The following is a 27,451-nucleotide window of genomic DNA, read 5'->3' on the forward strand; positions in this document are numbered from 1 at the left end:
TAAGCACGCCGTACGTCTTTAAAAAAGGACAAATCTCACAGGTAATCAAATTAAGTCACTTTTATTAAATGATGTCAGAGAGAAACTTAAATGTGAAAATTGTGATGAATGATCTCATAATGCTGAACTGCACTCATATTTACAGATAATAAATATGTCACAATGGCTGAATTGACTGATTTCACATGTGAAACTTGTTCATTTTTGTTATGTGATTTATTTAAGTGTTTTTTTCCTAACAAAACAATGACAAGGAAACATTTTAATTACGTGGCTTTGAAATACATTTTATAGTGACTTATACTTCTCAAAGTGCTATGATTTAAAAAAATCTTTCAAAAACATTGCATTTAAAATAAACAATAATACAACCTTCGATAAACATCAGAGTCAGAGAGTCTGCTCGTCACCCTGTCATACACCTTCACACATGAATGGGAAAATGTGTAATATGACTTAGACATAATAAAAAAATATGGTGCCTATTTGAAAATTAATTTCAAACTGTAAGCAAACCCTTAGAACCATTCAGCAGTGTAATGTACATATACCATATGTGCAAAGCAAAGAAATACATCTACAGAAGCTTGTAAATCATTTCTTAAATAATTCTAATGAATTTCAACATAGGCTTGATTAGGAATGTACACCTGGGCCAATATTTGCATCTCGTTCGGTTACTGTTTTTATTTTGTCAACAGTATGTGGACATCACAGTCAATGTGGTGCAGGCAGTCTGGTCTCTTTTTGGGTACACAAAGAAAATCCAGCATGACAGGTTTTGTCAGTTGTTGTAGTCTGTCCCCTCTAAGTGATCTGGGATGGGCAGTCCAGTGAGGACTGTTAAACACCTGTTCCAGACGTTGAACACGGGGCAGACTGGCTGAGCAAAGTCAACATCAAATGTATGCAAGTGCTGAGAGCCGACAGCGTCGTAGAAAGACAGAGATCCAGAGTCATAGTCCAACAGCACTCCGAGACGACGCAGGTGGGGGGAAGGCTCGATGGGCATCTCCTTACTGTTGTGACGCACCACCCACGAGTTGTTGCATCGAGACAGTACCCAGGACGCAGAGTTTTTGCCAACCCACTCTTGTTTCGGTGCTGACTTGTATGCAATGCCCACTGCAAACCTGCATGCCCAAATGGAAGAAAAAAAAACGGTGAGATTTTATAAATACAAGTACATTTATAGCATTCTAAAGCTGAAATATTAAATAAATGAACAACTTTTTGACCTGAAGTTAAGGGATCAACTAAGTTATTACAATTCATTCTGTGGGGAACATGAATGTGTGCACCAGATTTCATGGAAATACATCCAATAGTTGTCAAGATATTTTACTCAAAACAACAAATATCAAACTCATGATGGCACTATAGTAAAATTCTGGGGGTTACCAAAGTTACTAGGATTCATCCTCTGAGGACTATGAATATTAAGTTTTAAAAAAGCATGCACATCCAAAAAAAAAAATTCTTTCTTGGACCAAACAGGAGACTTGATGGGAAACGCTGCCTACTGTTAGATCTGACTGATCAAAACGTTGCACGGCAACAGAAAATAAATAAAAAAAAACATTAATGGACCAAAGAACAGTTTGCAAATTTCACGGCAATTGTTCCAATTCTCCAATAATACAATAACCCCTTGACATATTTCAGTCTGGACCAAAGTGGTGAACCAAACCATGGATACACAGTGCCATCCCAAGAGAGAGACAAGTAAATGTTTACCATGTGCTCCCTCCTATCAGAGCTTCCCAGTAATGGCGGCCGCTGTCGATGTAGACATTTCCTGCGACACCGTAGCTGCTGTGGCTGGAGAAGCGGTCCTGACTGTGGCTCTTCTTGGATGACGTCTCGTCCCTCTCCACAGTCAGGTTGTCATGGGACAACCTCAGCTTCCGGTGAGCTGACTTTGGGTCCAACTTGAATGGTTGACCTTAAAGAAAGAGCATGATAAATGCTGGTTTATATAAGATACATTACAATTCTCATTGGAAATGAATTATAGAATAAATTCTTGACAAACTGTTGGTCTTGAGTTTCCCTGGTTCACTGCTGCGGTTTCCAGCCTGGTTTATGGCCTTCAGTATGAAAATGTACTTGGTGCCACACTGAAGCCCGTGCACAGTGTAGTGATTTTGCTTGATGTTTGGTACAATCATCCAGCTGTCAGCAGAGTTGCACAAACCTGCAGCCCAGACAGACAAGAGAGTCACTGACAAAGTACAAACCAATTGATCATGAAAAATTATGTTCAACTAGCCCCTCATTCAATGTTGGAAATTAAGAAGTGGGACAATAAATAATTCTATCCAGCATTTAAATCTATAGCTGCAATTTTTGAATCTTCAAATATAGTCGCGTTACCATTCATCCGAGTGTGCTTGAGCATGGAGGCAGATGAGAATAAATTGCTTGATTGAGCATGTTGTGACCTTGTTAGAGCAATCAATTCAATGAGTCAGCTGCTCATTTCAACCCCGAGATAATATCAAACTCATGATGTTCATCTAGATGTAAATCCTGTCTGACTGAGCTGTTATTTTGTCCCCACATCCCTTGGTAGAGACTGCAAAAATTGCAGTGCATTTTGGTAACATCTCATTACCTATAAGAGCCAGGACAGAGCTCTCCACTCCTGCTAATACAATACAATATTATGTTTGGATAGTGTAACATAGCCCCCAAATAATTTAAAGTCCTAGAGTGAAACCCCTTTCAAATCCCTCCATTATTGTCATGTTTCCCACCACAAACATTACACTGCACTCCCACCAGAGACCTGCATATAGACTTACTGACAACATTAGATTGGCTGGTAAAGATGGCATACTGAAGTTCATATGATACAACAGAGAATTCGTCATCTGATGTCCAGTGAACTGTGATCGTGTCGTATGAAGCTGTACATAATTCCTCACGGATTACTGGTGGATTTGGTGCTGCAATCAGAAAACAAAAGACAAACGTTTTTCTGAGACGTTAATGAAAGCTGAGTGGATTCTAATATGCACACAACATAAAAAAAATCACAATATGTTGCAGAGACGTAAATAGAGTGGTAAATAGCACCATCCATTTGTGTCTTTTTATTCTTTGTATCTATGTGTAATTAAGCTTGGTTGCAGTTCCCCCAGCTATCATAGCTACAGACCCCATGCAGAGTTAAATTCACCCTGCACAATAGGCGCTGAGCATAAACAATCAAACCTGTATTCAGCCGAAAATAAAGCTATCCTTACACTTTTTTGTTTTCTGTCACTAACAGGCACATCGTTGAAATACAAAGTCTCTGCTTCTGTCCATGCCACAGCCTTTAAATTGTATGAATCTATAATTGAAGAATAAGTTGAGGATAGTTTAAAATGCCCTGTTTGGATAAAAGGAACGTAAATTATCTAGTTTGAAGAACTATAGAGTGCGAGTAAAAAACTGCCCAAAAGCTGTAGAGTAACTTAACTCATCTGGCAGTATACGCTGAGCAAGCACTAGATTATATTAATTAACAGATAGGCTTCGTGCCAAAACATAAATAATATTGGGCTTAAATTGCAATACCCTGCTCACCTGTGAGGTAATCCAAGCTTTCAAGCATTTTCTTCTCCCGTGTGAAGTCCAACGCAAAAGTATCAAAGGTATCATTCAGGTTCATTTCTGGTAACAGGATTTGAGAGGAAGCTGTTGCCATAGAAACTCTGTAATTAAGAGGTATATTATTCGATGATGACGGTTTTATACACCATATCTGTTGTTTGTTGATAGTGTTGGCTTTTGTTGTTCCCTCACCTCTCACAGGTGCTTTTAGCCGTTTGGAGGAAGCGAGTGTGGTCCGTCTCCTTGAGAGTTTGGTTGGCCTGAGTGATGAGGGAGGAGGACCTCTCGATGCACTGCTTGCAGCTGGCTATCTGCTGGGCTAGTTTCCTCAGCCGCACAGACTGGGCAGAACAAAAGGACGGATGTTGATGGATGAAAAGCTTGGTAAATAACCAACCAATGTACTACTTACTGTATGAGGCACCAACCTGCCAGATGCTAGATTTGATTTTACCTCGCCAATTACAAAAATCCTACTGGAGAAAATCAGATTTACACCTTTGACAATTAGATTTTTCAGTTGTGTAATATCCACAACACGGTGAGTTTTAAAAGCTGTCCTGGCACGAGTTGTGTATTTATGAAACACTCCTCATAACACTGCCATAGTAACCAGACCCTCCTGTCCCGCATCTGTGCCTTATTGGCTTAGTGATTGAAAGCAACCTCAGAACCTGACACGAGGCACGGGGTGAGGAAGGAAAGAGTCTTCCTCCAGAGAGCACCATCACAGGAAGCAGGGCTGATCTTACTTTGACACTGAGCAGGGCACAGCATGCCACCGCCTCTCTAATGGCGTCTAACATGGGAAAAGAAAGGGAAACGATTCAAGAGGCACAGAATACGCACATTTATTGTATGGATTCTGTGCCAGAAGTTCTCCTGATACTGAAGACAAAACACAGCAATAAACTCTGCAGTACGGTGAGTATTTCAGTGCAAGTAGCTTTAACGAGTGTACAAAATCACATAAAAGAATTCATCAAAACAGATCTGAGGACATGTTGTCACCAGCCCCCAGTCTGACCTTTAAGGTCAGAAAAAGAGGATGAGTGATTTTAAATCAGCTGAGATGTCAGAAAGCTTTCTCCCAACCATCAATGCATTGTAGGCCTATGTTTGAACCTACTGAACCTAGGCCTACTGAACTAGTAAAAGCCTGTTTTATTGTGGTTTTATTTGTAAGAAGAAAATTGTCTTATTGATGTTTTCAAAGGTGACATAGTCTCATCTCAAAGAGTCACATTTTGAAGAGTTTTTTCATCCAACAACAGTGAATGTGTTACTGCTGTATTCCGATAAAGAACAACATGCTCGGGTGTTGTAGGCTAGCTTATCAGCTGGGTTGGAAAGCAAGGTTATCAACACGCACAAGGTGATAAACACAACAAAGGTTATCAAGACACAAAAGGTGATAAACAGTACCTTGCCCTCCTTTATCTTGGTAGCTATGATTTGTCTCCGCTGCTGTATGATATTAATCAGCTGGTCACACTCCTCCAGCAGCTTGTTTTCTTGTCGCGATGCGTTAACCTAGACAGGACAGATGCATAGATAAGTAAATCATTTGCTTTGACAAAATGTTTTGCTGCACAACTGCAGGTCCACTTGATTAAATCCTCTTTTAAATACATTATTAACAGGACAGTCGACCTTGTGCACAGTGTGTCTTTTTATCCCAAACAAATGCATGATCACAGCCATTGCAATGAACATGTACACAATATTCGATTGCTTTATTTGATATGCTTTTTGAGGAAACATAATATCTACATACATACACGTATATATATACATATGTGGCCAAAACACTGGCTCTGAAAATACTCAATTTGCAGCAAACTGTATGCATATTGCAGAAATTATTGATCTATAGACTAATGAGCCCTTAATCTTGTTGACGTGTTGAAAAGCCCCTCTCAGATACAGTAATTCATCACTGTGTTAATCATTAAATGAGTTGCCCATGCTATGCCACAGTAGCAAGAAGCCCACACCTGAAAGAGAAAAGATAAACAAACCTCACCTCCACATGTTGGCAGGTTTGGATGAGTTTGCCCATCAGACTTTCCAACTCACTGGTTCTCTTGATTAGACTACTGAGGTTGGAATCCAAAGCTTGCTGTAAAACAAAATTGAAAATGAGTATTTCATTACAAGCTGCCACCCTCATCAAACTGTAAACAGCTGAATAAATCTTGGAGGAGAGTTAGGTGAATGGGAACATAAGGACTGTGTGGCTGGAGTGTAATGGGCACAGGAGATGACACACAAGGCTGCCACTGGATATGGCTGGCCACATTTGGGTTTCGATCAGCGTGGAGCCCGCAGTCCTCCCCGTGTGCCAGAGATCTCATCATACTGCCTGCTGAGGCTACGGAGCTAAGCCGAGCATCTGCCAGTGATTTGGACAACTAAACCCCGGCTGTGTTAATCACTGACTCAGATCAAAGGCTTATGTTTCAAGCTTAATCTCTTACTGTAACTGGGTAGCATAATGACTGTGTGCTGTGGTAGTACAAAACATCTTCTGATTGTAAAATATTATTGTTCTTAAATAGAAGATGAATGATTGATTAATTACATTGCGCTATAAATGATTTCAATGGCAACAAAAGTGTAGTCCCACCAAAAACAGAGGTGTGGAAAAATGCTGCAAATCAAACATTTATAGACAGGTGTTTTAATTACACACACTAACACTGGTCAAAGGCAAAATCTAAATTATTAGTCTTGTAGAACACTGTAAGAAGCCCAGGTTTTCAACTGAATCAGATAAAAACAAAAGAATGCTTGTTTTAACCTATTATTAAAGTTGATATTAATGATGTCTGAGAGGTTCACATTGTAAATGGTATACAAGATGGGTTCAATATTCAATTTATCTCCATATGTTGAAGCACAAACACAAAACTTTTCCCTTCAAAAAGAGTCAAAAGAAAAGAACAATCTGTTAAGAGAGGCCTGTAGTGGGTAGACCTTCAGCTTAGACGTCTCACATTATGATTTCATAAGGTGGGAGCCTCACTGTGTACTAAAATAGCAGAGGCTTTATTTTACCGCTCACAAATATGATTTATTTATATGAAAGAGAAGGTGATGAAAGCCTTTTCAGATGCCGATGTTGAAGGTACAGGTGAGGTGAGTTCAAACTTTTAAACTGGACACATGAAACATAACATATTAACCAAACCGATGTTGAATATAGCCAAATGTATACGGTTTAAATTCTCCCCCGACAATTTTGTTGTTTGAATATGAAAAGTATCACATGAAGCCAAACAGAGAAAGGGAGAGCAAATGGAAAAGGCGGAAAAGCCTGAGAGACATTTTAGTGTACTGTATTTCTCGATGCGCCTAAAATACAGCTCCTCCTGCAACATTAATACTCTCTGTGTGTTTAGACAGCTCTTTCTAATGGAGGTCTCTTTCCGAGAGTCATTTCAAGCTGATGAGAGGAAAGAATAGCAGCTTCCTTTTGCATGTGAATGCTTCTGGTCCCACACCTTTGCTTTGGCCAGTCTCTCTTCCTTCCTTTCACAGTCCTGAGAGAACACTGACAGGACTTGGGAGTTTTATCCTGTGTCAACATTAGAAGTTGTATCCAGAGTCTGGCACTTTATCCTGTGAACACCACAAGCCCAGTTACACATGCGTGGTTTTAACTTAGTTTGAAGGCTGTTAGCTTTCATTGAATCAGAAACATATCATCGTGAGGTATTCTAATGTACAAATATACACTATTATCTAGTATCTGTGAACTCAACACTCTATATGCACTTCATTACAGGCCCAATTAGTATTTTTTATGAACAGTATATTATGGGTATATTCACAGTTTGACCTGCTGCGTTTTCTCTTCTGATTGTAATTTCAAATATGGGTCTGTTTTACAAATATTACTAATCAAAAATCATTTTTAGTGTATATTCTCTATTGTTAGGCTATGTAGAACATGTTCACATGTCACAGTAGAAAAAAACCCCACATGTAATAAAATTAACAATAGCTGAATTCCATTTAGCTGCTTTAGTTTCAAGCTCCTGGTATTGTGTCAGACTGACATGCCTTACTGACATACTTAAATACAACAGAGACATTGTTAATGTTATAAGTAACACCTATGCTTTACCTACTACAGTATAACAAGTAAAAATGTCTGGCCTGTTATTAAAAGACTTGTCAGTTATGTATTATATATAACTCATACTGTATGTTTTTCAATACCTCTTTATAAAGTGTAATACACAATGCTATGAAACGTATAATTTATTATTTTTATTATTATTATTATTATTATTATTATTATTATTATTATTATATAATTAGATTTATTATATATACGTTTTATTTTACATAATCTGCCTTTCAGCATGTTCCTGAACATGGCCAAAAGGTTCTTCTACCTTTACCCCATTTTTTTGTTCCTGAACATGGCCAAAAGGTTCTTCTACCTTTACCCCATTGCATGTTGGGATTATACTCCAACCACTCCTCTGACCCTAAATAGGAATAAATTGACATAAACCATTTATGATAGATAGACAATAACAGATAAACTACCAGACCAGGATCATGTCGACCAAATCCAGACTGAAGGAATTACTGCATTATACATGCCTGCTTGCACACACATGTACACACACACTCACGCTAATGTCATAACATCCCCTTCTGTGGGAATTTCTGAGAAATGTGAGGCATTGTGGCTGTAAACATGTGTTTGGAAAAACCGGCAACTATGAACAAGCTCAGCTGCACACCTCCTGGGTCCTGTCCTGCGTGCCACAAGAAAAGAACAATTTCTCTCTGAGATGGGAATTGCTGTTTTTCTTCTGTCACTTGAGGCTTCTAACAATGCAGCTAAGTGCACGTTATATGAGTCAACAGGATACACAGACAAATAAAAGCATGAAGTGGTAGAATATATCGCATCATAAAATTGCATCAATCAACTGAGATTATAAAGGAGAGAAAACAGATCATAGCTAGTAAGTCTTTAAGAAGATAAAGGATAAAGGACTCTACTCTAAATCCAACACCCTATTGTCTTTAACCACTTGAAGAATCTGCATATTGAAAGATAAAGAACAATACAACTACACTGAAGAATAAAGAATAAAAACACAAAGCAGTATACTACAATTGTCACATTAATAACCAGCATGGCTACACTACCAAGTCTCATTACTGTGTCTGACCAGCAATTCTGTTGGTTTTCAAAGGATAGAGCCCTTGAAAAGCAACATATGTGCCTAGGTTTTTCCAAATCTGTCCCTGAATGTGGAATTAAAGAAATGATGCTGATCACCTGGTCTGCCTCCTGGTGTGAATGACCACGCCCCACCACATAGAGATAACGGCCAGGGGATTTCTGCACAATGACAGCATGATCAAACAAAGGAGACAGGTTAAGGCTGGTCCTCTGACCTATCTTGCCAAACATGTTGCAAAAGATAGCTTACATCCCAGTTCCACTGTGACCAAGCATTGTGAAAAACAGGAACGGGCACACAAAAGGGTTTCGAGTGTTACTTCTGAAACAGTAAACCACCCCTTTTGTGAGTAATGCATGGACACTGTGAGTGTTTGTGAAAACAAAGCAGATCCTCATTTTTATTTCATGCAGTGGATGCCATGCAGTTCTCAGGATACACTTTCGGATGAACTTTTACAGAACTAAAAAGGTCAATACTACAATTGAGCTAAAGACATAGTCCTGAACTAAAATAGTAAATATTTTTAATTATTTCAGAGAGTTTGCTTACATTCAGTTACATATAGTAGCTCAAAGCTAAATTGTTATTTCCATGTCAAAGGTTCACAATAAAGTTCTTTGCTGTACGATTGCCTTGTTGTGGACTATAAAATGATCCCCTGAGGTTGCTGGAGACATGATAGAGACCAACATTGTGTGTTTACAAAGCACTGACCCGTTAAGCCAAATTCTCAATCTTATGATAGAAGCAGATTGATGTCTATAATGAAAGAGCCACCTTTATGCTATGCCACCTATTATGCTCCAGCTAACAGCATCTTCTCATGCCTAATTGATATCGGCCCATCTGCTGAAAGTGAGCACTTCCACTTAACCTAAAAACTGTGAAAGCAGTCTCTCGCATTGGGTGTTATTACACTTGAGACTTGTCAAGAGAAAAACAACCACTCCAACTCACTTCATTTATACTATTTGTCTAAGGTTTATGATACATCTGGTCTTAAAGTAAAAGGCTGGCAATATTCAATTTCTTATTGTAAACAAATCCCAAAATCAAGCCCCAAGCCCATGTTAAATATGTTTATCTTTAATAACAAGTCATGAATATATAGTTTCATTTTTTTTTTTTAAGTCAAGATTCCTCCCTTAAACAACTGGGCACTGTCATTTTTAGCAAATGTTACTCAAACAGAAGAAAATAATGTCTTTGGCAGGGACTATTTTCAGCCGTGGATCTGTTACACTAGCGAGTATTCACAGCAGGAGGAGGGTTTGACTGTGGGATTGACTCAAAATAAACTACAGTGGCCATGTAATGCAATCTATGCAATGGTGTGGCTCATTTATGTGTTTTTGAACAACAATGGAGGTATATGGCACAGCTAAATAAGCTATATCAGGCAAAGACTCGTTAGAAGGATCAAGTAATGGTTATTTTTTCGTCATGGTATTTGTTGACAATGAGAAAAATATAGAATTTTACCACACATTATTGTAAAATCTAGTTTAGGAAGTAATTTTATAGCGTTAGTTATTTCATATTGTTTATCATAGGAAGTTTACAGTATACTGTGTGTTAAGTGCCACTGTAGATTTCCTTAAAGGTCCCATGGCATGAAAGTTTCACTTTATGAGGTTTTTTAACATTAATATGAGTTCCCCCAGCCAGCCTATGGTCCCCCAGTGGCTAGAAATGGCGATAGGTGTAAACCAAGCCCTGGGTATCCTGCTCTGCCTTTGAGAAAATGAAAGCTCAGATGGGCCGATCTGGAATCTTCCCTTTATGACGTCATAAGGGGAAAGGTTACCTCCCCTTTCTCTGCTTTGCCCGCCCATGAAAAAGAGAGAGACATCATGGTTTGCAAACAATCAGAGTGGCAAGGCCACACCCCCACCCGCCACCTTGCCCCCCCTCTCTCCTCCTTAATACCATTTAAAGCTACAGACACAGAAATGGCGCATACTAAGGAAAGCTCATTGTGGGACTGGCTCTAGTGGCTGTAATTCTGAACCATGGCTGAATTTCGGGAAAGAGACTTCAGATACAGTATTAGGGGACCACTGAGGCCTATATAAAAGCATCCAAAAAGCAGCATGTCATAGGACCTTTAAAGATAATGCTTGCTTCTGATTTAGAGGAGTCTGATTTATTACATTTCTAACAAAATAGTAGAGGTAGGGGTTCGAAAGTATTTTATCAAATCCAAATCCAGTATCAAATTCACTTGGACCAGGAACCAGATCCAAAATGGAACCAGCAGTTGAAAACCAACCCTAAAAAATAATGGTTCAGCTAAGTCACACTGAAAAGCAACTACTGACCAATGTTACAGTACATGAGACTGGTTTCCAATAAAAATGTCTGTATTAAAATGTATTTTAAAATGTATAAAGTTAAGAACAAAAACATTATCATCGCAACTTTTTATAATTTCCTGATGAACTGGTTTATAGTTTATAGTGCCTGCGCACGTTTCTACATCACTAAACTCAAACCTCTCAAAAGCTCACTTTGAAAGTTTGAATTATTAATAGCTTGCGTACCTGTCATACTGTGACACTGTATAAGATGTTAAGGGGTTTAAAAAATATATATATACAGATAATATTAGCTTTGAATTCTGTGGGAAATTTTTCTGTAGTGCATTCTAAATCTCCAAGCATTCCTCTAACTACAGATCATTTCATACCTTGAGTTTGTCAAATCGGTCACCGAGGGCTGCCACGTGGTGGTCCCGGTGTCGGCCAACCAGCTTACACAATGCACAGATCAACTGTTCATCTGTCACACAGTACATGTTGACCTTCTCATCCTCATGCTCCAGACACATAAGCCCTCGCAGATGGGAGTCCAGCAAGGGCTCGATTAGACGGTGGCCCGTGAACGGCTTCTTGTTGGGGTGGGTGGCCTTGAGACACTCATCGCAGTATGACACCTCACAGGTGACGCAGGTCTTCACAGCGTCCTGCGGAGGGTCCTGCTCACAAAACTGACACTGCACCCGGTCCCCGGGGGAAGTCATGGCTTTGCTGTCGGGGGCGGCTCGCTCGCGCCGAGTCTCGTTAGGAGAATTAGGTCCACTTAGAGAAGCCTTCTGGTAGCGGTCAATGATGTTCTGTAATGTAACGTTGCGTTTGAGTCCGTCTAGACCCTTCTGGTTGAGGGTGATGACATAGCGACAGGTTGGACACTGAAATGCGCTGATGGACTGAATTGGCTCGCTGGGCGTGCAGTGTGAGACCAGGATGCGATGGGCACAGTTGAAACAAAGGCTATGAGCACAGGGCAAGAGCAGCGGGTCCTCAAAGAGCTCCAGACAGATTGGGCAGGTCAGTTCCGACTCCAGCGTTTCCATCTTCAGGCAAAACAAAGTGAGGTCGTCAGCGAAATCCAGGGAAGCTGATCAGCTATCTGTAAGGGTGACAGAGCAATTAATTAGAAATTGGTGATAGCTATGAAAACAGTTAAACTGTGGGAGTTTGTAAAGACTCCTTCAATAGAAGGTAATGAGTTGCCTTTAATCTGCAACTATTATCATGATCACTTATTTTTCAAGCAAAAATACCAAACACTTCTTTGTTTCAGCTTGTAAACTGGAAGGATTTTCAGCTTTACTTTATCTAATATAATAGTCAATTGAATATATTTGGATTTTGGACTGCTGGTCAGACAAAACAAGGTATTCAAAGGCATCACCTTTGGCTTTAGGAAATTGTAACTATTGTTACTATTTTCTAAGATTCTATAGATCAAATGATTCATCAAGAAAAAAAATAGAAAGATTAATGAAAATAATAATTTACTTGAAAACATTTTTAAATAAAAAAGATCATGCATATTTCATTTTATTATCATAAGTACTTATGATAATAAAACCAAATTTATCCAGCCCTGTCTTGAGTTTCATTTAATTTCCCCTGATTATATGAAAACATGAAAATAAATATTACACTATGTAAATATTTGTAAGAGATATCTGATTATGGAAAAAAAGCAAATTGGGAAGTTAATCCAGCAAGGAGGAGAATACGCAAATCAAAGATACTGTCTGATTATTATACATATTTCAGACTTCTGGATGGTGTGAACTAACAACTTCAAGAATGCAGCTCATTTTAATTTGGCAGAGGAATAGTCTAGCCTATCCCCATGTGTTCCTCTCTACACTGTAGTCGGTAGGCAAGCAGGCCAGTGAGGACTGACAGCTCAGCCAAGCAGAAGTGTATTGGCCTTCTTGCTGATGGCTGGGGCTCCACGCTATCATACAGACACTAAGCCTTTGTTCAGGGCCAGTCAGACACCCCAGCTGCGAGTGGACACACTGTGCTCACAGCGTCTCTCTATGTGAACTCTCTACCTCCACTCATTATGTGTGAAGAAGGCAAAAGCTCATTATCAGGACAGTCGGGCACAAGTAGCCTTTTGAAGTTGTGAGGATACAGCAATTACCTCTGAGCTACAGACCTGGGTTTGTTCTTTCCATTCTATTCAAATCTTCACAGACAGGCAGCTATCCCACTGCACTGTAAAGGAGGCGATTGTTGCACTTGTCTTATCTGACTGTGATGCATCTGTGGGCCTTTGTTTCTTTGCTATTTTGTTCTTTAAAGACAAAGCGGCGAATGCAAGTTTTTACAGAGAGAGAAAAACAACCTCTTCACTATGCAAACCCCTTAATGCTTGTTGGCACAGATTTTGTTTGAAAGTTGGTATTTTATCATTAACATGTTCTTTTTAAATTTCAGATAGTTTGCAGTGAATGATTATTAATTAATTCATGCATCTATAATTAGCCTTAAACCAAACAAATTGCTACAGAATAACCAAACTGTGGCACATGAAACTACAAAATTGCATAACTTACTTTTTAGCCATTTGTTTGACATGTTGTTACTTGACACGAGACAACATCACAGCAAAGCTATCAGCTACAATATAGCGGCTACTCAACTAGCACAGGTCTCGTCAAACAGGTTAAGTTGTTGCTTCAACCAGGCTGTCCTCAATACAAAAATGAATAAAGAGCTTTGTATGACAAACACAATGCAAAGACGCTAATACTCTGATGTCATCGCCTGTGGTATAAAATACCCAGAAAGCTTGTAAAACAACACTGTGGCAAAGAGCCACTGCAAACTGGATTACAGCCCTCAAGTACATTAGGCACTCCTGAAAGCTCTCTCCATTCATACACAGTTTACTATACCCACCGATGGATTCCGCCCCACTTTGCAATGCCGAGACATTTCTGCTGAAGGAAAACTTCTGACCTAAATCATGAATACATATTAACGTCAACAAATGCACCAGCTATAAACCCCAGCATGCTGTAGATATTGGCATCCAGTTGGCACAAGTCTCCACAGCCCCAGTAATCCTGCAGCAGAGCTGTCATTAGGAAGAGATTGAGCAAGAGGTAGAAAGCACAACAGGAAAAGTTGCCCGACAATTCCAGGAAAGCCAGCTCCACCTACAGCTGGAGCGCTAGCCAGTACTGGAAGTTGAAAGAGAGAGAGAGAGAGAGAGGAGACAACAGTGAGAGAGAGAGAGAGAGAGAGAGAGAGAGAGAGAGAGAGAGAGAGAGAGAGAGAGAGAGAGAGGCAAAATCAGGAAAGCAGAGCCCTAGCCCCTGCCCTCACAGGCAGGTTAGTGTCCTCTCAGCTCTGCCCATTCAGAAATTCAAAGTGTCAGGATCAGTTTCAGGTTTCCTTGTGTGACCACCCCTCTAGCTTCTAGCAGCACAATGCTGTTGATTAGAACTTTTCTTGGCTATGCCACCAGGGATTCAAAGAGAAACACTGAAGACACAAACACAGCTGAAGGCCAGCCTGAGAGGCTGCAGGACTCCTCTATAACATGGGACAAAGGACTGCGACTCCCTCAGTATTAAAAAAACAAGGTGACGTGGAAGAAGCGAATTACATCTGTCTCCAGTCTGTGTTGTAGTATGTAGTATGTGTAATACGGCTCAGTAGTGCCACAATTCAAAACAACATATCCAAAACTATGTCTATCTCTCAACCTGCTGACAGCAACAACTGAAAGTCGCTAAGCATATACTCACAAATAGGACTGCAAATGAAGAAAGACACCACGAAACATCATCTGCTAAGTACACCTCTGTCCCAGTTGGCCCTCATGTGGGAATCACCGATGTACCATCTGCTTACCATGTGGCACTATTTCCCCCCCCCACCCCCGCTGTGCTGCATTTCAATTCTCCTGTCATTCAAAGAGAGTCCCCAGAGTGGCTATCTTCTCTGACAGACAGATACACACTGTAAATATTAAAGAGACGCTAAAGTTTCGACAAAGCGGTGGGTGTGAGCTGCATTGCTGGGGATATGCACATGGGAATGTGACAAGCATTCCCAAGGTTTCTCTTTATACGGTCTCCAACTGGGATGGATTTTTGTACCATGAGTTCAGCAAAAGGACTTGAAACTGAGCACTCACATTTGAGGGGAATCTGAAATAAAGAAGTTTGTTTAAAAAAAAAAAAACTCTGAACTTCTTATTTTTCCTCTCTTCTGATTGCTCCCGTTTCAACGTTCAAACACAATTCACTCACACGATCAATGTATAAGGAAGACTGCTTTCAGAATACCTCAATATAGATAGACAGGGAATTGATATGCTTTTGCAATATGACTTCCCTTGCACTCAGAGGCATGAATCAGGTTTCCTCACAACTGCAATACACCCTTTAAGACAGAAGAATCACAAAATATACAAAAGTATATAATACCCAGAATATCATATGAAATCTATTTCTCAAAAAAAAACAATCACAAAACACATACCAATATGACAACCAAGTTTGCTATAGTTTGATGAATAATGCGTGGAATGTGTACATGTCTTCCTTTTGGAGTAAAAATTGCATTTACAGCTTAGGCCATTGTGTTACACAGCAGAATTATGCTTCAAGATGCTTAACGTTCAACACTAGCAGATATGACAGGTGTGAGACATATGCTCCTAACTGTGTGGCTCTTTGATGAACTTGAGCACCAACTTAACATTTGGAGTTTTATTTGATTAGGAAGTAATGGCTAATTTAGAGATGAAACAATTACATTGTCTCAGATAGGAAGACAATTTCCTGCTCAAGCACTTTCTAATCCTTTTGGTTATGGTGTTTTATCACCTTTAATGATGGCTCTGAGCCATGTATTCAGCAGCTGAGAGAGTGATTGCTCTTTGTCTTCTTTCCTGGGGCAGACACCTAACATATTTATCTGTAATCCTGTCTTCACAGCATGGCTGTGACCAATGTGCAGCCTGTTGCTGCTCCCTAAAGCAGCCAGCTCAGCAGCAGCCCACTCAGGCCTAATGTGATTTACAGCTGTGGCAGCACAAGCCAGCTGATTGGACTGACAAATCTACCTGATCTGCAGCTGCACACATTACCGAGATTAGCTGCATGAAGCCTTGCCCTGACCAACAGCCATTATTACTGATTATTAAAGGTGGCTTGTGAAGGGCAAGTTAATTACAGAAACATTTAGGCTACTGTATTTATAACTCATCTGGCAAACAGGAATGAGAAGTATGACTGCCATGTGTGCACTCATGGCAAACTGATGTTAGAAGACATAAAATTGTTATGAAAGTGAAAGATGGCTCAAATCAACTTCCCATTAAGAGGCTCCAGCTTGAGTGAGCAGGATGTTTTATAATGAAGCTCCAAATGAGGAAATGCATGCCACTAAAAATCTATAATGCACAATGTTTGTAGCTAATGAGTTTCATACAGACTGATAACTTGATATAGAGGTTTAAAGGTCAGCTGAACAAGTTTCTTCCTCTTTCTTTTGTTTCTCTGTCCGTGCTGTACAGGTCATCCTGGTTATAGCATCACAAGCTGCACCAAACTCTCATTTCCTCTCCGAGACTTGGCAGGTGGGATCGGCGGGAAAACACCACATCCTTCCCACAACCACAGGAACTTTACAGAATGTGACTTTCCAAGCATGCGGCTGCAGCCTGCTGCTCATTAGTCCGCATAAAAGAAATGCCTTACTAAGCCCAAAACTATCGTGCGGAGGTAGTTCGTTAACATCAAAACGCACAAACCAGTTCATAGCATATTTATCTGTCTTACCTCGTGTGTGGATAAGCGATTTGTAAACGTCACACAACAAGAATGATGGTCTATTGCCAGGGAAGACATGCAAAGAGCGACATCGTGTGGCTGATTTATAATTTACAGCAAACACGTATCTGTCCTTACTCCTGTCAAAATTACATGATGACATTTTTGCAGTTATATTTAAAAAAATAACTACAATTGAAAAATTGCTAATTCAGTTATGTCTAATTGTACTCATTTTATATGTATGCTAAGTCTACAAGAAAACTGATTACAACAAAAATAATAATAATAACAAAAAATTGCCCTCTCATAAATCTTATCTTAACTTAGACTTAAAACCAATTCAACTGTTCTTTATAAATACCTCCACATGTGTTGCCATGGTGACAGCTTGATATCTATTTGTCACACTAGTGATCAAAGGCAGCGCACTCTCGGAAGATGTCTAACATTCCTCCTCACTGGAACAAGATAAGTTACTAATTAATAAGCGAAACCATAGACCCAACAGCAATGCCCCAGTTTTACTCTTCATTAGCTTCATGTAAAATGACTCCTATGCATGTAGGCCTGTCACAAACTGTGTTCAGATTTATTGCCAAAGCATATATGGATGTAGGAGGGGAGAAAAGTCAGTATCTTTTATCTTATCAGTGGAAAAAAATGGTATTCTGTAGGTCATGAGGCTACCAGATTATGAATGAAAGGCTGGGTTTATCTTCCCCTGTGCTGCAGAAGATCTCTCTGTTTGAGTAAAGGTAATAAAAAACGTTTATGATGACTGGGAAAAGGAAAACGAAACCCAGAAATAATATTCAAGGTCCACTCAAGTGATTGCTCAACACATTATATTATATCCTTTTAGATAGAGCCTGCACAGACGCATATATTTGAAGAAATTCTACAAAGTGTACACAGAATAGCTGCTTTGACATTGGAAAACTACTCCAGTTACTCCCACTCTCTTTGATGTTTTTGAATAACAAAATTCCCCTCGGCCTTCTCACTTAGTCATTTTATCCCTCAACAATTATTCACAGTTCAAAACATGAAGGAATCTGTGAACACAAGGCCAAACATCCTCAGAAAACTCTGCCCGAAGGCTTGGAAACATATGATGACTCTATGTTTTGGTATGCACAGTAACATATAACACAGAGTGAGATAAGAATGACCCTCTGACTTACCCGCCACATGATTACATCCAAGCGAGGAAAGAGCCACCTTTAATATCAGTCAGTGTTGATATTTGGGCTCTGCCAAAGATGATCCAGTGCAGTGGTCTGAACTTTGAATTGAATGACTCGTCTCTCCTACTCTCTGTAAGTTTCTGACCTTAACCCTGTTCACCAAGCCCACTGAAAACCAGTAGGAGGATTGAAACTTTCCACCCTCTTCTCTGCTCTTACTGTAGAGACTGTACCTATCCCATCTACACACAGTGGGCTGCAAATTGTTGCACTGGCCAATCACATGAAAGGGGCAGGACTTCTGCTGGTTTGGTCTATCACTGGAGGCTACCAGTGCATGGAGTGTTGCCATAACTCTCAACAAAGCTTTTTTTGTCATCCCCAACTTAACATCATCCAAAAAGCTGAAGCTGCACACAAAACAAAACAACATTCAGTGCAAATAATAAAAAAAAGTTCTCTCTTGATTTGTGCATGCTCGGTGTGATGTGCAAAATCTGCTATCTGTAAATGTGTTTCATGCTTAATATGAGATTTGATACAGCAAAATGAAATAGTGCATAAGTAAACACAGAAATCAATGATGATTATTTTCTACAGGAAGGACAGTGACGCTTTGTGTCTGAATCAATGTCCCAGTGCACATGCTAACGTTGGATGAACACAGATATAACAACAGACAATCCACTGTTTTTCTCACACGACCGTATTCTGCTGGCAGTTGTCATGCTCATTAGCACAGATGGTGATCAAGCAAACCACATTTAGTTGGGAACCTACATTCAGCAACACTATTGCTAAAAGCGACCCCTTTTGTTTTTCCATGTGAATACATTTACTGAAATGAAAACACGCAGGAATGTATTGTGGTTTGTGACAGTTGACTTATAGTGTTGAAAGTTGTCTCAGATTGCTTGCATCTGTTCACCACTCTTTGGCTACGTGGAATACGTTTCCAACACCAACATGTGCTGGCTGACACGATGGGCATCCAAAATCACATTAAGTTTGATCAGCCCACATTCACTGTTTAAATATGAGGTTTAAGGTATTTAGTTAGAGGCCATTACCTCAAACGCCCTTGTCAGCGACATCAAGTCAGTGTGTTTGATATGGTATCTCTGTGTAAAGCAAATGTTTATGTTATGTGGTAAAACCCCAGCATATAAGGCATGGATTTATTTGGATTAGTAGTAACCCAAAACCCCTGCCAGGACCTATTGTGTTTCAGGTTAGCCTGCAGGGTTCAATAAAGTATGAAAAGCGATGTGACAGCAACAAAAACAACTTCAGATTTGAAGGTATGTTAAGGCACATAATGACTTGACGTAACATAAACCTATTACCATCTTGGTTATTGCATGAGACCCAATGCAAATGCAATGCTTACGCCAGAATGTACAGTACATAATGTGCAATAAAGCCTACAAATTCAGTTTAATTCAGTTGCAGAGGAAATTCATTGAAGAATAAATAACAGACCCTAGCTGAAGCATTATAATTGATATTTTGTTTTCATTGCGATCTTCAATTTTCTATAAATCCAAGAATAATTTGCTAAATTTCAAACAAAGCATGCGGAATACTGCAAAGCATGTTTACTTTAGCACACAAAAACTTTTTCAAAACTAAAGAGACCTAAAGGGGACTTTGGAAGTCTCCCATTGGAAATAAAGATGATCCCTTACCTCGCAGTCTGTTAGTCAGTCAACCAGACAGCCGATAGTCCGGGTGACAGATGATTACAGAAATAAAGCACAGGAAGATTTTTCTAAAAACATTGGCTTTCCTCAGAAGCCTCCCTTTAGCTCCTACTTTCTGTCTAGGCTCTGCTTCGTCTGCCTCACCGCTATCTCTGAAATTCTCCTCACACAACCTCTTCTTCTCTAATCCTCTCTAAAGGAAGCTGAAACTGCTCCGAATGGTTCAACCAGGCGCCGACTTCTCAGGCTTTTCGCCTCTTTGTATTATTTTGTTGGCTGGGATCATTAAATTAGTCCCATGAGAACATAAGGAGGTAAATAACCCCCCTCCTTCCTGTGGGAGGCTGTCAATCACAACTGATGATGAGGTGGTGAGGGGGGCGCTTTTAGCAGCCAAGGAGGCACTCCTGATTGGTCACCGGGGAACAGAGGTGCCCTGCATGACAAATGGGAGCACTGGGATGGATAGGCCTTGGAGAGACTCTCAGCTGAGGTTACGTCCACATTTATAATAGACTTTTATGCAGCTCAGTCATTACCATGTTATTCAAAAAGAAAATTAAGCTATTTGGAAATGAGTAATCAAAGCTGACACAGCAAATGTCTATTTTAAACAGCTGAATTCATGAAAATGTAATTTACAATGTACACAGCTAAATAGCTAAACGTTAGGGTTGACATGAAGCTCTTTAAATGACTCTTTGGTACAGTCTGGACACTCAGTGGGGGGACTGGGAGGAAAGCATAAAGCTTCTGTTGCCATGGCGGTGTGGCAAGAGCAACGATGCATCTTGGCACTCGAGCCAAATACCACTCTAATCTTTTCATTGGCAAACTTTTCAGCTCTCTCTTCACAGCTTGTTTTTTTCTCAGTCAAGCCTACTGCTGTCTGTCACTCTCCAGTTCCTTCCAACATCCCATGCCAGTCCGAAGTCTGTTGCATTTTGTAAGGAAAAGAAATGTGTAAAGACACTGTAAGCGGTGAAACAATAGCTGAGACAGGTCACTCTGCTTCCAGTGACCACGACTAAACTCTTAAGCGGACAAGTAAGGAGAGACAATAGACAAATTAAGCATGACTTCCACTTGTTCTGCACACATTACCCACACACTAATGGATTTGTAAACAGAATAACACACATCCATTTCCAATGTAAAACACACATAGCAATGTTACATTATTCCCACTCCTCAGATGTATGCCGACACCAGTAATTTACAACAGCAAGAAAATCTACATGACAGTGTTACTGCTACCGCTCAAGGCTGCACATTGCTGTATATCCAAAAATTGCCTGTGAAATCATGACTTTGCCTCTTCACTCTCTCACACTAAGATTCATTTCAGTGCAATAAAATGCCATAAATCTCATAACATTTACATGGATTGTGGAGTCAAACTGACATTTGAGGCCAGTGCTTTCTAAAGGTGAAAATGGTTTTCCCCACTCACGGGTCAATCCAAAGTCACGCCTTCTTTTCTGAACTGCAATAAACATTAAGTGGAAAAAAAAGGCTGTTTCTGTTTTAACCATTCCAAAAAAGAAAACTTGTCTGGGATGCGGTTTAAGCAACTGTTCCTACTTCACCCACTGGAAATGCAACCTGATCCTTGATCCAGGCTAACACACACAGTTTCTGTGGCTTTCAGCCTGGAAAATGGACCCAAAACATTTATTTTTGTGTATTTATTCATTGTCAATTTAACTTCCACTAATCAAAAGAAATATAATGTATTGTTCCAATCCAAATATGTGACATCTACTGAGTCATGATGTATCAACTTTGACAAAAGAGAAACTGACTGTTCCATCATAGCTCAAGGACTCTAAGCCACAATTTAATTCAGTCCAGAGGTTGGGAAGCAGACAATAACAATTATATTTCTTGTTTATGTTTTTGTAAAAGTGGCAATCAATATGTTAAAGTTCTTTAAGTTAAAATTACTTCCAGAAAACATGTCGAATTATACTGTTAATATATATATATATATATATATATATATATATATATATATATATATATATATATATATATTCCCTTATCAATAAGTAACAGCACTGTCAGAATAATTATTCAAAACAAATGAATATTCATCCCCACTAAATAAGGCCATTTGCTGCCTAAAGCAGCTCTCTCTGTGGCGGTTGGCACATCGAGCTGTATTAATTGGACAAAGACCTGAAAAGGGCCAGAAAAGCCTTCCAGAAGGAGCAGATAAGAAGTTGGAAGAAAAAAAGGCTGTGAAATGTTATGTTAGATAAACTTTGATGGGTGAAAAAGAAACAGGATTTCTCTCAGGGAGAAGGCTAACATCATCATAGAAGGTTGTGCTTCACCTTGGTGCTCAGCCACAAGCAAGTGCAAACTCATTTTGTACTGAACAAAGAAATCCTGAAATCTGTATGTAATCTCAGGATGTCCAAATCTACTTTGTACAGAAATGGAAATATAAGAAGACATCTTCATATTGGACAAGAATCATATTTAATCAGCAGGAGGACACAGTGGATATGGTCAAAACCACTTCACCAGAATTGTTCACTAAAGCAAATCATCATAACTTTTCCATTAAATTCAGCAGCTAAACAAAAGGCAGCTAGCCTGACTCACGTGCTATTGTCCAGTGTGATCCTCTAAAACACAGCGAGAAGATGCAACTCCCACTGACGGCTCAGCATTCAGTAGCACATGGATGAGAGACTAAACAAAACATGCAGTAGCATCCTGGCTAGTCTCTTTCCACTCTCCCTCCCTTATTGCTAGAGATCCCTGCCCCAGCCCCAGCCGTTTGCTCACGCGAGCATAAAACATGCCCAGGAAGCGTCACTTCCACTGGGTCATTTCATGGATATTGTCTCCATTAATGTCCGGGTCCATCAACCCCCCCTCCTCTGTGGGGTTGAGCTCTTGCCCTTGGCTCCCCACCCTTTCAGCAAAAAGACAAAGATGTAGCAAATGGAGAGACAAAGGGGGGGTGCATGAACCTTGGGGAGCACATTTTTGATGAGTTTCTGACTACACAACCAGGCTCTGAACAGATGGGATCAGTCTCCAGGGCCCTGCTGCATGGTTGCATTTAATACACAGCTCCATACATCCTCACAATAAATGTTTTATTCTGCTGCTCACTAAATGGCACTCATCAGATCACAGACCACAAACAAGGCAACACAAACAGAATATCTTTATCATGTTGTGTTTTCTTAAGCCCTAACATATTACTGCAATTAAAGCACGTGCCAGTTTGATTTAGCACATGCTTTGGCATCAAGATTGTCTTTTTGAACACAGATCTAAGCAGCAATGATTGTTTTCCTAGTATAGTCCAAAACAGCTACTCCTCATTTTGCCAGTAAACAATAAGATGAAACGTAGTCTGTCCTCACCATGGCAAAGGTTCAAGATTTTAATTGCTTTCATCCCCAAGGCATCCTGCCCATAACTGAGCAACACACAATCAATCCAAACATCAAGCAAATAAATGAGCACGTTAGTGCCAAGCCAATTAACACTTACTGCAATTTATCTTTAACATTGAGGTGCTATTCAAGAGAAAAGTCCCCCCTTTCAATTAATAAAGCTATGTATAACAAAGGCATGTTGAAGCTCATATAATATCTGCTGTGCACATCACTTCAGTCGATGTCTACATGTATTTAGTGTGGGTTATGATTAGCTGGCAGAACATATAGGACTGTTGTGAGCATTGACCTGGAATTGATTCTTTTCCTCTGAGTATATATGCTGCTGTTTTATTGGTGCTGTGTTTATGGTTTTGCCAACAACCGAATCATTTGTCAATGTAGTAATGTGTAATATGATGTAGCAAAGAATTAAAAGCTCTGAACGTAACTGGTGTGACTGAATTTAGTGTGAAATATATTTTACCATAAAAAAATGTAAATGTAGATTTACATTTTGATAGTTCAGGGATGAAAGAAAGCTACTTAAGTCTTCTTAAGGAGCAATGCCTTAAAGCAGGGGCATTCAACATTTTTTAAGCCAAGGAACCTTAACTGAAAGAGAGACAGATCAGGGACCCCCTACTACATATATTGTATCAAATGAAGTTGCATATTAAACTGGGCCTAAAATAACATGGAGGGCAGCCTAAAGCCTTTATAGATACATTTTTTGCATAGAATACTAAGCTATTAAATTAGCCTAATAATTGCTTGCCTGATTTTATAAATCATGTTTTAATGTTAAACATACATGTGGCACAGTGAATACTCAGGATGAACTGTATCTGTGGATGGCTATCTTAGTGACTACCTTAACTATAGGCCAGTACGCCTATCATCAGTGGAGATTTATATTTGCTAATAATATGTTATTTTCATGTTAAGACCTTTTAATTTTTGAAAAACAACTTAATAATTTGGAGGCCCCCTTGTATTGACTCTGAGGACCCCCTAGGGGTCCCAGACCCCCTGTTGAAGAGCCCTGCCTTAAAGACACTTGATTAACATTCAAATTGATATACCATTATACTTTACATTTGAAATTGTAGTTATGGTTTACTATCTGCTTTCATGGAAAGTTACAGTATAAAAATTCTGACAAAATATGAAAAGAAAGAAATGAAGTCCAAAGGAAACATCATTTACCGAGAAAAACAGTTATACTTTGTGGCTGAAAGCAACACAATGAAATGCTGCACTGTCTGGCGTTTTCTCATTGAAATCAAACAGTGAAGGGATTTTTGGGAATGTAAGGTCATGTGTTATGTTTGGTCCACACCACAGCTCCGTTGCCTGAAAGTCTTGGCTTTTATTTTTTCCTGAAAAAATGAATCCTTCTGAAAAGGGTGCGGTGAACGCCTGCTACATTCTTTGCTGCTTGGAGAAGTCTGTAATTGCTTCCAGCTTCTGAGGGATCTAGTGCAGAAAACAAGTGTCACATCTTTATCAAGAATCTCCCCTCGACAATACTGAACTTATCTTATCAGAGATGATGCAAGTGAAGCACTCAATCACTCTTCCATCTGCTAACTCCACCTAAAACCCAACCCCCAAATCCCAAATATAGTCTTTTTTTTTTTAAGTAGCACTAGCATTTAAAGACACTACTAATCTTATCTAGGACGTATAAAGCTTTACTTTAACTCCATGCTGTTCCTCCATCCTGCAGTCATAGAGTCACTACACACTACAGTCCTATACCAAGAAATGTTGGAGGAGGTCTGAACATCTGCTGTGTTGTGCTGCGTTCATGTGTCCGAGGAGACTGTCAGAGCCAAAGGCAGAAGCCCAGCTGTTAGGATCTGGGTCGGCAGCATCCGGGCCAAAGAATGTGTTTGAAACACTCTGCTCAGGATAAGACACTTTTGACAGTGTGGTCACTGTTGCAGTTGGAGCAATCACTTTTAAGCACATAGATTAAAAAAATAAAATAAAAAAAGTCCAGTCTCTGCTGTGTTACAGATGCTATTAAGGTTAAGAGGCAGTCAAACTGATCAGTTTTCTGCTTTTGCTGTGAGCCTTGGCTCAGTGTGGCCCTACTAAAATATCCTCACTTCATCTACATGTCAACAAAGCATTCCTTCAAGACAAGTCTAGGACACATTCCTCAGTTTTGGCCTGTGACATACATTCTCTGGAGTTTGAAATGGATTAAACATTTACTTTTCCTGCAGAGGTATCGTTGATAAAATAATATTCTTCAGCCGCACAGTGTGGTTAGTCCACTCCACACACACATCAATATACAAGTACCCCATTTCTATCCACACTCATTGGCTCTGACAATGAGACTGAACCAGCATTGGCTCTCTCCCTGTCACAACAAGCAGACCTAGAGAAGTCACAGCTGCTGGTGGAGCTGGCACCGCTGACCTGATGGTGACAGTTTTGTTTATCATTTGGCATGCAGATTGAAGAAACAGAGCTTGAGTGAGTTTTGAAAAACAGTAATAATAGTCTTCTCTGTCCAGTTCAGAATGTGAAAAAGGGTGGTTGAAGAAAAAATAATTCAATTCCAAAGGCACAAAAGATTAATATCAAGAACGAATGCTTTACTTCGAGTCCCTTAAAACAGAGGGAAGGAGGGCGTTTCAGAGCAATAGCAGAACCAGATGCTTGCAAAATGAAAGTACTGAAAGCCAAAATGTATTCACCAGAGTTCCCTATCCACAGTTATTTGGCACAATTACGCATTCTGTTCTCTCTTAGAACAACATGGCATTGCTTTAGCTCTCACCAAAAGAAAAGTTAGGGGGAGAATAATGCCGCTCATTGACAATCATAAGATTTCTTGTAAAAATACATAAAACCGAAAATCTTGGACAACAAAAGCATAACAATAAATTGTTCCCTGTGGATAGGAAATGTTACTTTTTTGCCAGTTCAATAATTTGCCAGCAGTTTTTTTTTATAAGGAAGCTGATATGAGTATATTCAACAGTCAGCAGATGTGATGCATGTGCACACAGGACTGAACTTGTTCATCCGGCTCACCTCTAAAATATAATTTCTCACTGAGAAGCACATAAAGTGCAGTGTAGCCGTCTCGTACCAACCTGGTTGTTTACTCATGTGCATCCAAGTGTGTCTATAATATATTCCTGACTGTGCAGACTGCAGTTGTTGATTCACATGTAGGAATCAGCATTCAAGTATTATAGATGGCATGCAGTGATTGATGTGTAACGCTATAAAATTATTTAAATCTATTTCAAGACTTCTACTTTAGCAGAAACTTTATGGGTAAGTATTAAGGCCATCACAGTCACATTTACTCTTTTTCTGACTCAACACAAAAGTGATAGTATTCCCTCAAGTGTCCCACTGCTCAGTCTGAGACAGTTAGCGTTGCTACTCTGGGGAATAGAAACAAAGATATAACCTAGCCCTCATGAATCTCCCTTAACCCAATGCCGTTAACTGTTTCTTTATCAGATCTTACCTGCTTCCCCATGGCTGCGGTGGTATGTGTCTCTCCTTGTGAATAAATACTAGGCTAATACAGAGTATGACTTTTAGGCAGCTGGTACTTCCCCTGAGGTAAAACAGACAGGAGACAGGAGGTTGAAGGTGTTCTGTCTGCACATACACTCCCCTTCATTGGGGTGTGTACACACACATACCTCACTGACACACACTTTGCTTCTCGTCTGCTCTACAGGTTCACACAGGAGCATGGAAATCTCCTGAGAAGAGTACTTAACCCTTGCGCAGGCTGACATTGAATGGAATAATAAAGGAAGACAATTCATTATCTCCATGTATTACCATAAATATCAGACAGAAAGTTGTGAAATCTTGACTTGCACCAGTATCACTAGCACTGCCAATGGTACTGTTGTAACTTTCCACATTACGTGTAGCTAAGAGAAAGAAAAATGAGTGAAAATGTGTGTCTGGGCCTGGTACTGATATACTGTAAGTCAGCGTCAGATAACAGGGATAAAGGGATTTTCTTCGTCACCGCAGGCGGCTCCATTGAGTTCCAGCGGAGAGAAATAAGGATCAAGCTTAAGGACCCACAGAAGCCAGCAGGCAGAAAGCAGCAAAGAAAAAAAACACTTGCTATTAAGCAAGAGAGAATTGGTTTTCTCCACCCTAATGAGAATTCTTCCTGTGAGATAGATGACTCAGTCTGAAAACACAATTCCATACTTGCAATAATGAGATC

General features: G+C 39.7%; 1 protein-coding gene across 6 annotated transcripts; it reads right to left on the reverse strand.

Annotated features, from left to right (window-relative positions):
- Positions 1–45: 45 nt before the first annotated feature.
- mid1 (midline 1) lies at positions 46–26,861 on the reverse strand. 6 transcript variants are annotated; one of them, XM_039818241.1, is made up of 11 exons: positions 26,723–26,861; positions 11,512–12,233; positions 8,915–8,977; positions 5,630–5,725; positions 5,029–5,136; positions 3,796–3,944; positions 3,577–3,704; positions 2,808–2,951; positions 2,036–2,197; positions 1,738–1,945; positions 46–1,133 (listed from the first exon to the last, which is right to left on the reverse strand). In XM_039818241.1, the coding sequence occupies exons 2-11, from the start codon at positions 12,175–12,177 to the stop codon at positions 785–787; spliced, it is 2,073 nt and encodes a 690-aa protein (XP_039674175.1). In that variant the 5' UTR covers positions 12,178–12,233; positions 26,723–26,861; the 3' UTR covers positions 46–784. The 6 variants fall into 6 exon arrangements, with proteins under 6 accessions (XP_039674175.1, XP_039674176.1, XP_039674177.1 ...); XM_039818242.1 differs by lacking the exon at positions 26,723–26,861 and adding an exon at positions 22,427–22,507; XM_039818243.1 differs by lacking the exon at positions 26,723–26,861 and adding an exon at positions 19,799–19,818.
- Between the last annotated feature and the right edge of the window lie 590 nt (positions 26,862–27,451).

This window comes from Perca fluviatilis, chromosome 12 (genome assembly GCF_010015445.1).
Source record: "Perca fluviatilis chromosome 12, GENO_Pfluv_1.0, whole genome shotgun sequence".
NCBI lineage: Eukaryota > Metazoa > Chordata > Actinopteri > Perciformes > Percidae > Perca > Perca fluviatilis.